Source organism: Corythoichthys intestinalis, chromosome 4 (genome assembly GCF_030265065.1).
Source record: "Corythoichthys intestinalis isolate RoL2023-P3 chromosome 4, ASM3026506v1, whole genome shotgun sequence".
NCBI lineage: Eukaryota > Metazoa > Chordata > Actinopteri > Syngnathiformes > Syngnathidae > Corythoichthys > Corythoichthys intestinalis.
This window is the reverse complement of record NC_080398.1, coordinates 19,297,277-19,310,753: the sequence shown is the minus strand read 5'-3', so window position 1 is coordinate 19,310,753 and position 13,477 is coordinate 19,297,277. Positions and strand designations below refer to the sequence as shown.

General features: G+C 41.5%; 1 protein-coding gene across 4 annotated transcripts in view; it reads left to right on the top strand.

The window, feature by feature from the left end:
* LOC130914986 (histone-lysine N-methyltransferase ASH1L-like) overlaps positions 1-13,477 on the top strand; it is a 48,390-nt gene that overhangs the window by 20,017 nt on the left and 14,896 nt on the right. For 3 of the 4 annotated variants that reach the window (XR_009063036.1, XM_057834607.1, XM_057834609.1), the window contains exons 3-5: positions 2,249-5,945; positions 9,195-9,501; positions 9,676-9,852. Coding sequence is in view for 3 of the 4 variants with exons in the window: in XM_057834607.1 (XP_057690590.1) it covers positions 2,249-5,945; positions 9,195-9,501; positions 9,676-9,852 (4,181 nt within the window). In the remaining variant the exon portion in view is untranslated. Of the gene's footprint in view, positions 1-2,248; positions 5,946-9,194; positions 9,502-9,592; positions 9,853-13,477 lie in introns of those variants that run through there. The other variant, XM_057834610.1, reaches the window with a different exon arrangement.

The following is a 13,477-nucleotide window of genomic DNA, read 5'->3' as shown; positions in this document are numbered from 1 at the left end:
CCACATTCTGTCTGTCATGGTTCAGGTTTACCCATGTTGACAATTACAGGCCTCTCTAATCTTTTCAAGTAGGAGAACTTTCACAATTGGTGGTTGACAAATACTTACTTGCCCCACTGTATGTACAACAAAAGAACAATTGGCTAACTTACATAGCATAAATGCTATAAAATGCTATCGTTTTAAAAAAAAAAAAAAAAATTTTATACAATGCTCTTAACAAATGGTTCGGACACATATTCCGACAAAAAAACGGCTAAATATACTTATAAACTAAATTACTAATGCATTAAAAAACATTAGCTTAAACAAAAACAACTTTATGTTGGTCTTAACAGGGAGCAGTTGGATTCAGCCATGTGAAATGAGGCAGACCAGAGGGCAGTGTATCCACCCTAATCAATAAAACTAAATGCAAACACTTTCAAAATAAACCATTACAACGCTACTGTAATGAAACGAATACTCGAAGCAACAAAATTTAATTCGAGGATTTTTTTCTAATCGAATACTCGAGTTAATCGATTAATCGTTGCAGCACTAGTCTACACTGTTGTTAGCGAGCTAACTTGCACAGTGCGTACGGGCAGAGCACATATGCACAATGTCAATGCTATGATTTGCTGTGTAGCATAAGTGAAATGAACTGAATCGTATTATTTGCTAGACACCTGTTGCTCATTGAATTACGTTGCAAAATGGTACAGAAACAATTTTGCTGGTCTAATTAAATAGTTTATATACGTTTGAAAAATAGATATTAATTCATACTGTAGGGCATGCAAAAATTGGTAGCAGAATGCTGCTTCAGTAAATCAGCACAGGAGTCTAGCTCAGTTTTCGCTCTTTATTTTTCTCTGTCCCCGCCCAGGTTATGCACATCACAACTACATGCAATCCTGGTGTAGTAACCCACCAATGGGCGCGTCGAGTTGCCGTATTAAACGCACCAATAAGGAGCGTTGCATTACCGTATCGAACGCACCAATAGGAGTGTCACGCTGACACATCAGTGTGGCACAGGCAGTAGTCCGAGTGAGGCTACAATACGTTTCTGTAGAATTTTCTTGTGCGCTGAGTATGTGCAAGCAGTGCGCAAGTGTGCACATGCGCAGCTTAGAGGGAACAATAGTCATATTTGCTTGCCTCAGCAGTCAGATTCTTATTATTAATTGACTGGCTGGATCGAATTTGAATATTTAATGTTAACATTTAAAAAATCTTGGTTTTAATTGGCCATTGGTGAATGGGTGTGTCGGTGGCCAAGTGTTTATATTATGACCTCATGTGACCATTGGTGTATGAGTGTGTAGGAAGCAAAAAGTGGGCAGGTTCTTGCATAATAAGGCGCTAACGTGTAACGTTATACATTTACCTATTTAAAATGCTCATTTGCTGAGTGGTTTGACTTACAAAAGTGATTGCAATACCCCAGTCACACACATGCATGAAACAATAGGAAAAAAATGGAATTCCATGCAAAGTCACCTTTAATGACATATATACGGTAGGATACCTGTGCATTGTTTTTTTTGTTTTTTTTTGCTAACTGCAAGGTTTATTCACATCACTTAGCTGCATGAGGCACCATCATAAGGTCAAATGAGCAATTGTCTCGATCCTTATAAGCAAGCAGCACATTTAACTAAACGGTGCCTATAAATAGGACAGCGGCACAGCAACCACTTGGCCATTACAGGCATTGGTCCATCAGTCCTTCTGACGATGGCCCGAGGGGAAGCTTATTGCTTTAGCTGCACAAACGCCACTCAAGCTGTCGCCTACCAAAATTACAGGACAAGTACAAAATGTCAGGCCTCCTCATCTGTATTAGTGGCAATTTATAGTGACCAATAAGGCAGCGTTCTCTTGCTGCCCAACACTCTATATTGGTCCCTCTCTATTTTTACATCCCCTCGTTTCTCTACCTGCTCTCATTTATCTTTCACTCCCTTTCTGTCCCCAGTACCAATCTCTTCCTCTGTCTCTTGTGTTGTCTCTCCTTTCTGTGTCACCCCCCTCCATTCATGTTGCCGTCACTTCGCTCTCTGTGCCCTCCTTTCTCTGCCTGATTGAGTTACTTTGTCCTTAGTCTGGACTTTAATGGGCAGACAAAAACAAAAGCATTTCTGTTATTGTTTTCTGCTACGATTGTTGTCAGTTCAACTGTTGTCAACAGCAGACATAGAGTATTAGATGTGTTGATTATTGCACTTTATGACGAAGATTGCTTATTTATACTTCCCAGGATCCTCTCAAACTGGCCAGTAACACAGAGGTGACTTCTACTTGTTCTTCAGAGAGAGGAAAGAAAGAGAAGACCTCAGGCGTCCATGAGCAGCCGCTCCCTGCAGTGGTCAAACCGTGCTCGCCCACCGCACACCAGGAATCTAACTCCTCCAGGCCGTGCACCGAAACACTGCCGGAAAGGGAAATCAACGAGAAACACAATGGTGAGGTGCAAACCAAAAAACAGAAGGGTCTTTCAAACGGGAAATGCTCTGAAGACAAACTTGGAGATACTCTATCAATCAAAACTGCAAAGCACAGCAGCTCTGTTTTGTCTGTGGACGCCACACCTCCAAATTCTTCTAAAACGGAGTTTTGCTTGGCGCAAAACAGTAACTCCCCCTCAGTTACCGCTAAATCAAAATCCTCCCCCACTCTGGATATGTCTACTACCCAAACACAAGTTACGGAAGCCTCACTTAAGCACTCAAATGAAAAAAAAAGAGATAAAGAGCGCAAGGTAAAGAAAGACAAACACAAAGAGAGAATGGCAAAAGGAGATAGCCTGGAATCAAAGAGATATAAAAAGGAAGAGCTCAAAAAGAAGAAAAAAGACAAAGAAAAGGATGGCAAATTGCGACAGGGTAAAGACCATAAAAGTAGTGATGTACTGAAGACTGGAGAAAAGGTTGAGAAAAACAAGATCAGCCAAGAGAAACACAGAAAAGATGACACAAACTTAGATGATATGGTTAAATTAGATAAACCATATAAAGTAGCAGACCAAGTGAGATCAGTAGAGGGGGGCATTAGAGATATCAAACATGCAGAGTTACAAGCTGACAGCAGTAGGTCAAAAGAAAATGACATTGCCAATCATTCAGTAGTGGTGCCCAAGCATTCAGCATCATCTTCTGCCTTGGCCCCTCCTTCAGTACTGTCTTCCTGCCACGAACAGGACAGCAGACCGCTCAAGAAACGGAAAGCTCGAAGGCCAAGTTGGACAAAGCTAGTGCACCGTGCTCAAAGGGTGGAAAACCAGGAAGGAGATTCTCAACAGAGTTTGTTTCAGAAGTTGTCTACTCACTCGACTCCTCCCCGCTCACCGACCTCCTCCACAACCAAGCAATCGTCCCCGAGACAGAGCCCCACCATATCTGATCCTAAACCAGCTGTATCCAAAAGCACCCCCATCTCAGCCCGAACAAGGGGCCGTCCCAAATCCCACAGCATGATCTTTAGTGAACCCCCTCTAAGACTTTCCCCTGAGGAGGTTGCGTTTCTGGAGTGTGACGGCGTTCTGAATAGTCCAACGCTGGACTTGAGCCAGAAGAAGCGCGGTCGTCCTCGCAAACAACCCCTCGCAAGCAACCCCTTGCAAACAGACGTCACAGATAAGAACAGAGATCTTCCACCTCCTCCTGAAAAGGGAAACAGGCAGCTAAAAATTAGGAGATTGATCAATGAGATGAAGAAAAGGAAGAAGAAGAGACTTAATAAGATAATAATGTCTGGAAATGCGGGGAAGGAAAGCAAGAGTGTTAAAGGTATCGAGAATGCCCCAATAACATACAAGTTGACTGAACCTTCGACAGTGCCAACGCTCTCCGACTTATCCTCCTCTTTTGGGACTAAGCTGGGCCCTCAAATAAATGTGAGCAAGAGAGGAACCATCTACATGGGCAAAAGACGAGGGCGCAAGCCCAAATCCCAAACGGCTCGAATGAAATCCTACAGCTACACTCAGTCGTCTTTGTTTAGCCAGCCCACTGAAACATCTCTCTTCATGTCCAATCACTCCCAGCCTCCTGCTGCCCACCCATTTCCATCACCGTCCCTCACTCACTCCAGTGGGGCCCAGAGCCCATACAGTGAAGGAAGTGTCACAGAACCAACATCCACGATGCTTTTTCCTCCCCCTTTCTCCCTTCCATCCCCGGCGTCTTCCTGCACTTCACCCCGTCCCCCGTCCTGTTCCTCCCTATCTCCCTTTGTGAAGAAAAGTTGTCCATGCCAGGGCAGGCACCACTTCCCTTTTCACCAGTCGTCATGTAGGCTTTCCTCCCCCACAGCACCTCTGCATCCCACACCTGGTTCCCCTGGCCACCATAAAGATGCCACCCCTTCACCCAGAAGTGAATCGCACAGCGAAGAGACTTTGCCCAGTGACAGTGGGATTGGAACAGATAACAACAGTGTCTGTGAACGAGCGGAAACAAGGGGTGCTAGAGGCATGCTCACATTAGGTCAGGGGTCTGTTGGGTTTCTGGGGGGTACAAAACACATCTCTCTTACAGACCCTCTTCTGACTAGACTTAAAACTCCAGTTGACAACTCAGTTTCTGTGGAGCGGCACCGGCATAGGCACCGGCGGCGGGATTACAGCCGTCCTTCTTCCTGTACTTGCCTTTGTCCCTGCCCTGGACATAACAAGTGCACTCATTCAGATTACTTCCATTGCCTTGGTCACAACACATTGAAAAGACAGAAAACCAAACACAAAAAGAAACACCAGCAGCTGCTCATGCAGGATCCAGAGTTTCTGTCTGAACTGGAAGAACTCATTGGACAATTCAGTGAAGTCCACATTGGTAGGCGAGGCTGGGCCAGAGCAGAGATGGGCCAGGCTTTTGAAGGAGCAAGGCGCCATCACTCCTCACATTCTCACCGTTCGAACATCTTCAGGATCAATCTGAATGGCTTTTATTCACCTCACCCGCCATCTTATGCAGCTAATCCCTCTTTTTCCCCTCAGCCTTTCTACACATGCCAGACATTGCATTGCAACAGAAAAACGGAACGGAGACAGTGTGGCTGCCCATCAAAGTTCCAGGAGACTATGGACAACATGGGCTTCTATAGCCCCTACACTCCAGCCACAACGCTCTACCACCATCTTCCTGGATCATACCCACTTCCCACTACTCACCAGTATGCCTCTCAACAGCCCCATCATGCCCACATCCTCCTTAACCCCGCCAGGTTTCATAGGCGGAGGAGTAGGCTGCTGAGAGAGGGATCTCTTGGGGAGATTGAAGGGAATGGAGGCCTCAATTTAGGTTACACATCAAGCCTCCCATGTGACTGGGGTCACAAGCATAAACACAAACAGAGACACTGCGAACGCAACATGGAAGGTAAGGGGGCATTACAGGAGCATAGAGAAAAGGATGATGTGGTGGTGAGAGAGGCGTTCTCCCCTTCAAAGTCTAGGTATATATTGGGGCAAGGAGTAGGGCGAAAGAGCACAAGAGGAATTGGGGGGGTATTTTTCAAAGAGTCACCTTGGTTATGTAAAAATTCAAATAATTCCTTTTCTTCCACCACATCTTCATCTTTGGCAGAGAGAGCAAAACACGCATCTCTTTTCTCCGTGGGGTTGGGTTCCTCCCACTTGTCTTCATTTGGAGGGGGATGGGGTGGCCTGGGACAAAGTTGGACCAAACTTCAGGGTATGGGGTTGCCAAACTCCCACTGGGGATCTTCTGTTAGAAGTTCAGGCCTACCGATTCCCTCTGACCCAGAGGACGACGAGACAGAAGACATTCAGCACTCCCACCTAAGTAGGACTCCTCCGTCCCCGACACACACCAACTTGTTCACGTCGGTTGGTGTGGCAACAGCAGGGAGGACCGGGTTGGCCAATAGAAATCCAGGAAGTGGAGACAGGTTATTGAGGACAGATGAGCCAGCTTGGTCACAGAGGAGAGAATCAGGTGAGACTCTTGTAAATTCATTAGTAAACAACAGTGACCTTAATTAGCAGTTTTTATTAGGGATGGGCATTTCACTTTGATCGAAAATCAACCTTCAATTAAATATTTATAAGATTATGAATTTTCTGGACACCTTTTTCCATGCCAGCGTCGTACTGAGCAGAATGATGCTGCATGGAGAATTTGGCATATGAATGCAACTTTAACTTAGCTGATGTCATTTTGTCTCTTGTTATGGCTGAACTGAAATTGCCTCAACTAGCTGTGTGCTCCATTTATCATCTATCATTTGAACACATTCAACAAACTGTTATCAAAAAAATAATAATAATTTGATCACAATGCTCATCCCTATGTGTCTACCAAAGTTTCATCCACATCCATAAAAGATAATAATTTCAAAAATTTGATGAGATTCAACAAATATGAATTATAAGTATAATTTCCGTGTCAGACAAAAATTTTGGCAAAATGGGTCAGAAAGAAACCTGGTTTAACTGTACAACTTTTGACATTTAATAATCATGGCAATCTTTACACATAAAGCAAAAACAGCAGACATTTAGACTGTATATGTTGGCACCCTAATTTAATGTAGGCCAGGGGTGCCCAAGTCCAGTCCTCGAGAGCCCCTGTCCAGTTTGTTTTCCATGTCTCCCTCCTTGAACACACCTGAATCAAATGATCAGCTCATCAGCAAGCTCTGCAGGAGCCTGATAATGATCCTGATTATTTGAGTCAGGTTTGTTGGAGGAGGGAGAAATGGAAAACAATCCGGATAGGGGCTCTCGAGGACTGGACTTGGGCACCCCTGATGTAGACAGTCTTGACAAAATACTTTCACATATGAATGAACATATAAATATGGGGGACAGGAGGTCACACAAAGTAAACCCCATGTCATTTAAAAAATAACCTGCCTGACCATATTTAGGTCAAGGGCGGGGAACCTTTTTTGAATTGGATGCCATTTAAGTCTTTCAAGGGGAAAACTACATTTATCAACAAATATGACACATTATAATATTAGATTATATTATTATACATTTTGGCCATTTGTTAGTTAAATATTTTAGGTGTTTCTCCCAGACAATGTACATGGCATGAATTCTGTGTGTTGTTTCTTAATACAGTGATTGTACATTGCTAATAATGGAAAATTTGGGAAAGTAGCCATGTATCTCAGAGCAACCATATGAGTGATAGAGCTTTGAATTAGTTTAATTTTAGTAGCTCTGTGATATAAATATAAAGATTGATTTATTCCTGCGTCGTGTTACTCTAAAAAAGAAAAGTGACGTTTAATTTTTTTAAGCACACATGAAAGCCCGGAGCTCGATTGAGACAGGATCAGACTTGTCTTTTTATAGCCTCCTTCTGCCGAGCAGCGGATGTGTTTTACACACATAACCACTCGGTAACCGCTTTCCTTTGGAATTTATTTATTTTTTGCCAAAGTGTTAAAGCATAAGAGCAGTGTCTTGATGAGAACCAGCCAAAAAATCTTCCTTTGGGCTGTCGCAAACCGCACAATGTTTGAGACCAAGGCTACCCAGAGAGCACAGTCATTAGCTAACCACAAGATTGGCTATTTAAGGATGGGCCGTCAGCCGACAGGACCTATTTTACTTGGAGAGATTCAATAAGCAAAAAGTGGGACCTTGTGGAAAATGGCAAGAAAGAGGAAAGATGAGCTCTGCAGTGATTGATGATGAATTAGCGAGTCATTGTGGATTTGCTTAGACGAAACATGTGAGTGGAACATGTTTAGGAAAAGAAACGAACATCAAAACTAAACGCATGTGTGTTTGGAGAGAAAGCCCACACATGTGACCTCTTCAGACCTTTGGGAATTTGTTCCACATAACAGTGCACAACAGCACAAACAATTTATGTACATCTACGCATTGTGTATTTTTTGCAGTGGTTACTTGAAGTATGAGATCAGTTCTTTTATTTATACTATTTTAATTTTGCAGGTAATAAAAAGAAAAAGCTGTATCATAAATTAGTGATCCCCAACCACCAGGCCGGGGAACTGTACCGGTCCGTGGAACATTTGCTACCGGGCTGCAGAGAAATAACAAATCATTTGTTAATGACCGCAATCAGGCCTGTGCCTCTTGACACATCAATATGCCTGTCTCCTCTGTTGACTCATCCGAGTAGAGTTTTGAGTAGACATGAGACCAGCTCAGAGAGTAAACTTCGGTCTAAGCAAGCCAACATAAAAGCATTGTCATATTTCTCTTGCTACCATGTCACCTACACTGCAAATTTGAGTTAACTTGAAAACCAATTAGCTTATCGATCACAACATTCCTTTCCTGACCTCTTTGACCTTTTGTCCTCATTACCCCAATATTTAATTGTTCCTCCTGTTTCATTTTACAAACACCCTGCACATTTAATTATGATCCCTTTATTCGTTCTTGAGTTGTATTGAACACAAATGTATGGACGTTCAAACAGACAGATGGCACCAAATAGATAACCTCTGCATTTCTTAAGTTTCACCTACTGGCAGAGGTAATAAGATATTGTACTACAAGCAGTTTAATAGAAGGTAAAAAAAAAAAAATTAAACAATTTTTGACATGTTCATAGCCTGGATTCAGTTGGCACTGCTGCACCTTTCAGTGAGTGCACCCTTGGTACTCACCAGCAGTATAATACACGTATCTGAATATACGTTAAGACATAGCTTCTCAGCAAGCTGCAGTAATATTAGTCGTAAACAGACTCGAATCACTTTTTTTTTTTTTTTTTGTTAACATCAAATGGGAGTACCATCAAAAAGCTTAAACCTTATTTTTGAAGAATTGTTCACTCTGCCACCCCACTGGTTTTTCTTTAAAGTAAGTTTAATTGACTGCCATTGTACAGTACTTATAACTCGTATTTTCCCACAAGTCACAACTAATATTGGCAAAACAAAACTTTTACTGTACTGTGTTTTCTGCAGCAAATCATTTTCGTTAATACCATTAAGAAGCATTTTTCAGCACTGTATATAAGCGAGCTGGCTTGAGTGTGTGTATAAATCACTTTCCCAGAAGTGACGTGGGCCGAGGAAATGCTGTGACTCATCTAATCGGTGGCCCATCTGCATGAGTCAGCCTAGAATGGCCTCCCCTCACACCTCCTTCAGGCCTCATCACTGATCCACATCTGTCTCATTTCCTCCCCGCCACTTATAATACCCCGCACCCCTCCCTGCTTCTTCCTTCTCTATTACACTGACTGCAGCTTTACAAGGTGACCCAAGAAGCCGCGGGCAGCTCAAAGCTTTGCCAAAAACACACAGCACTGATGAGAAAAACAAAAGAGGACCCGGTCGACCAAGGAAACGTCCTCTGCCGTCCACTTTGCCTCCTCCTGTATCGTCACCTGACATCCTGCGAGGATTCGTTCGTAATAACGGCGACGCCGGAGAGAGGAAAGCGGGTGATGGAGCGGGTGTCTGCTTGGTGCAGCAGGTGACAGATTCTGAGCCGCAGGCAAAAAGGAAGCGAGGACGGAAGAGAAAACATGACGCTTCTCCCTGTCATGACAGGTAAACACTCCCCAATCCCAAACAATTGATCTCACAATTAAAACTCTAATTGCTGTGTAACATACTCCCATATTAACTGGCCACATTTCAGCACTGTGTGCTAAACCAGTGCCTCTTCTTTCTCTTTTTTTTCCTCCCTGTCGCTCTATCTCTCGCTTCATGCTTTCCCTTTAGTGTCGCTGAGGATGAGTCGGGGCGCTGCGACACGCCAGCCGAATGTTTCGGCAAGTTGGCTGCCGAACAGCCTGCATCCCAACCAGCAGCTGTCCAAAGAGACAGGAGCGAAGACGGTCCTCCCGGGAAGACCTTTTTGAGTGCTGGTCTTTACTCTGATGATTACAAAATGACAGAGTAAGTCCATTGCTCTTCTCTTTCTTGAACGATTGCCAACTGGGAATCCTTTAGCTATACAAGCCAAGTTGAGGCCCAGTTGATAAACATTCTTAAAGGTGCACAATGTAGGTTTTGCACTTCAATTATTCATTAAATTCATTAAATAAATAAAAACAAATTCATTAAATTCATTAAATAAATAATAACATGTTTTTTGGAAATGCGTCTAAAACGGATCTCAATAGTTTATCGGTTATTTTTCCATTTTAAAACAAGATTTATGCGTTGCAAATTCGTTCCTCTTTTGCTTCCGTGTTTATCATCAACCAATCACGAGACAAGTTACCAGTCTTCGTCTGACTTGCCAAGCTCTTTACAAGTGTTGTTTTTGGCAGCCATTTAAATTTTCGTTTTAGTCCTGGTCTTTTGGACAAAAAAACTTAGTCATATTTTTGCCATTTTAAAATGTTTTCCTCTTCGACTAGTTTTAGTCGAAAATGATCAAAATGTTTTTGTCTATAAACTTCCTAAGTTTTAGTCCATGAATAATTAAATAAAAGGTTACCAATAATTTCATCATGAAAATAACAGACGAGCACATAACTGTAGAGTCTACAAGGACATCACCATTTTCATGATGATAATACTCACTTAGCAGGAAAACATCACAATATTTGCAACTAATTAAACTCACCTGGACACCACGAACTGTATGTAAAATGTTTTCCAAGAGTTTAAGAAGACACAGAGTCACCGCGCTAAATGCTAATGCTAACGCGAACACTATGCTAACGCTACAACTTAGTGTAGTGTGTGATGATCACTCAGCACAGATCTTTAAAGGCTAGAGCAACATGGCATATCTAGCCAAGATAAGAAAGAAAAACGTACTAAGCAGCACCTGACACAGTTCACAAAATGAGCCTGGAATGGGTACAGGCTTATTCACCAGAGCGTGTGTGTAAGGGGAGCACAGCACGTCACATGAGTGACACGACCAAACACTGCTAAATGCGTTCTAACTACCGGTACACATATTAGTACAATAAGAAAATATCAGACATTGTGAATTTATGACATTGTGATATTTATGACAGAACTATGGCAAATTTACATCTCATTTTTCTGTCGTCAGACGATAACTGGCATCCATCTCGTTAAGTTTTAGTCTCCCAAGACACGTTTTCAGCGCGTCATCGTCATGAAAAAAATTGTTCATTGCCGAAATATTTTCGTTATCGTCATCTTTGACGAAAACACTGCTCTGTACGCCCCGTAAACTAAGGCTGCACCAACTTTGCCAAACAGTTTGAATTATGTCTACCATTCATGTAAAAAAAAGAAAAACGTTGTTCCATATCTCAAAGTATTCAAGACAACAAGAGAATAATCATCACAATGGGAGTATATCATTCTGACATGTAACGCCATAACGGCATGTGATACATTAAAACTGGTCAGATCAATAGGGCCCTCAGATTCCCATTCTCCGTGTCAAGCAGCTGATTGGGACAGATTTAAAAAAATAAATAGAATAAATTAAAAAAAAACAACAACAAGAGAATCAAAACAAGGATATGCATTACTAGATAAGATAGTCTTTAAGTGGGTATATGTTTAGTCGGTAATTGAAATGTAAAGGGATGGAGCAGTTGTCTTTGTGGATGCTGTCAATGGATTACCAAATTATACATTTCTTTGCCAGTGTTCTTATACATTGAGGAAAAGTAACCCTCTCTCACTTCGGTCATGGTGACATAAACTAACTTGGACATCGTGTCACAGCTATTTTAATCGTCATTACTAAATATTGGCATTATTGAAAGCATCTTCCTTGAAAATTAAAAATAAGATATACCGAGGTATATAAAAAGTGAACGTAAAAGATTATTTCACTGCAGGTTCTCCAATGTGAAGCAGTATTCTGGTACCCCAAAGGGGGAGGGATTTTGTGTTAGTCAATATTTTGATGTAGTTGCAGTTCTATTTTCCGCCATCAGTCCTACATTGTACACCTTTAACTGTCATGCGAAAACTAGTTATGCGAGGAAGTGACTTGGAAGAGCAGCTTGGTTCGGGTTAGCATGTACCCTAGCTCTCACACTACTCTTTTGTTTACGCTTTTTTCTCCGTCTCTGGGTCGCCGCAGGGGAATAACATGAGCCGGACCAACTCCATTGGCATTAAATACCGTTCGGGAGGTTTAAGAGGTCAGCAGTTTTGACCATTATGCAGTAATTTAGCCCTGTGCTACTGAATAAATGCATTTTTAATATCTCATGTTCCATTTAGCAAAAGGCTGTTATTATCATGACCATACAATTTATGTAGCAATCAGGGGAAAATACTTAGATACAAAGAATATTCTGTAAAAATATTGGAGTAGAGCGATAAAAACAATGATGACATTTTGCTGTGTGCTCTAGTCATCAGCCTCGTGTTTGTTGTCTCTGTCGCCTTATTCTCGTTCTGAATCTTCCTCCTCCTCCAAATATGACTCAAACATATATGGCTGTATGCCACAGGCTTCCTCTGGATCGACAATATCACTCGAAAGAACCTGAAAGAACTTGAACCAGAATCGCTGAAAAACGCTTCTTCCTCCATTGGGCTCAATACTAAATCCACTGAAATTATTCATTCTCTGACATCATCACCAAGATGGAGGCGCCAGAGCACTATAATGAAAGGAGGATCTAAACGGCAGAATTAAAGACTCATCTGTCATTTTTATAAATATGACATGGAATTAAATCATACTATCAAAAGATGAGCTTGGACTAATACTGCACTGACACTCAAGTGTTATGCAGTCCTTTATATTTTCAAAAACTGGTATGAAAAACTTATGCTTGCTGGCATACATATACTGTATATAACTGAATATTTTAATTAAAGTTGTAGTTGTATAGTTGCACTTAGGGCTGCAGCTAGCGATTATTTAGGTAATTGATTAATTTATTGATTAGTTAGTTCGACTAATCGGATTACAAATATTTAATGCGTTGCAGAAAAAAATATGAGAGATAGGATGTGTAAAACATAAACAATTGTTTCTAGTTGCAATAATATTTAGTTTGGCTTGCTAAGATTACACTTTCAAAAGAGCATTAAATAAGAATACAAAATAAATTTCTTGAGTGTTTCTTCAAACTACACAGAATTGCACTTTCATTCCACAAGAGCAATAAATGTATTTAAAACTAAATTAAAATAATTTAGCTTAGCCTCAAATGAAATAAAAAAAGTAAATAAATGAAGATCTATGTACAACAAAAGAACAATTGGCTAACATGCTTTGCAAAAGTCCGCTAGCTTAAATGCTATAAAATGCTAATGGATTAGCTAGAACTTAATATATAGCTATAGCAGAGGTTGCGCTAGACTTTTTCGTTGTCTGTCATTTTGACTGACAGTGTCATGAAAATCCGGTCATAATCTATTTTTACCCGTCACTTACATTTTTAAAATGATAATAATGACATATTCAATAGTATTTAGTTTTCATTCATTTTTAATTAATATTCTGTCCGAACAAGCTTAACAAGAGGCAAACAGACAGCGGAGTGCACCAATCAGAGACGGGCGGACGTGCCGTTAGCGAAGCGACGAGGGCAGGACGAGGGACTTGCGCGCGGAAGTA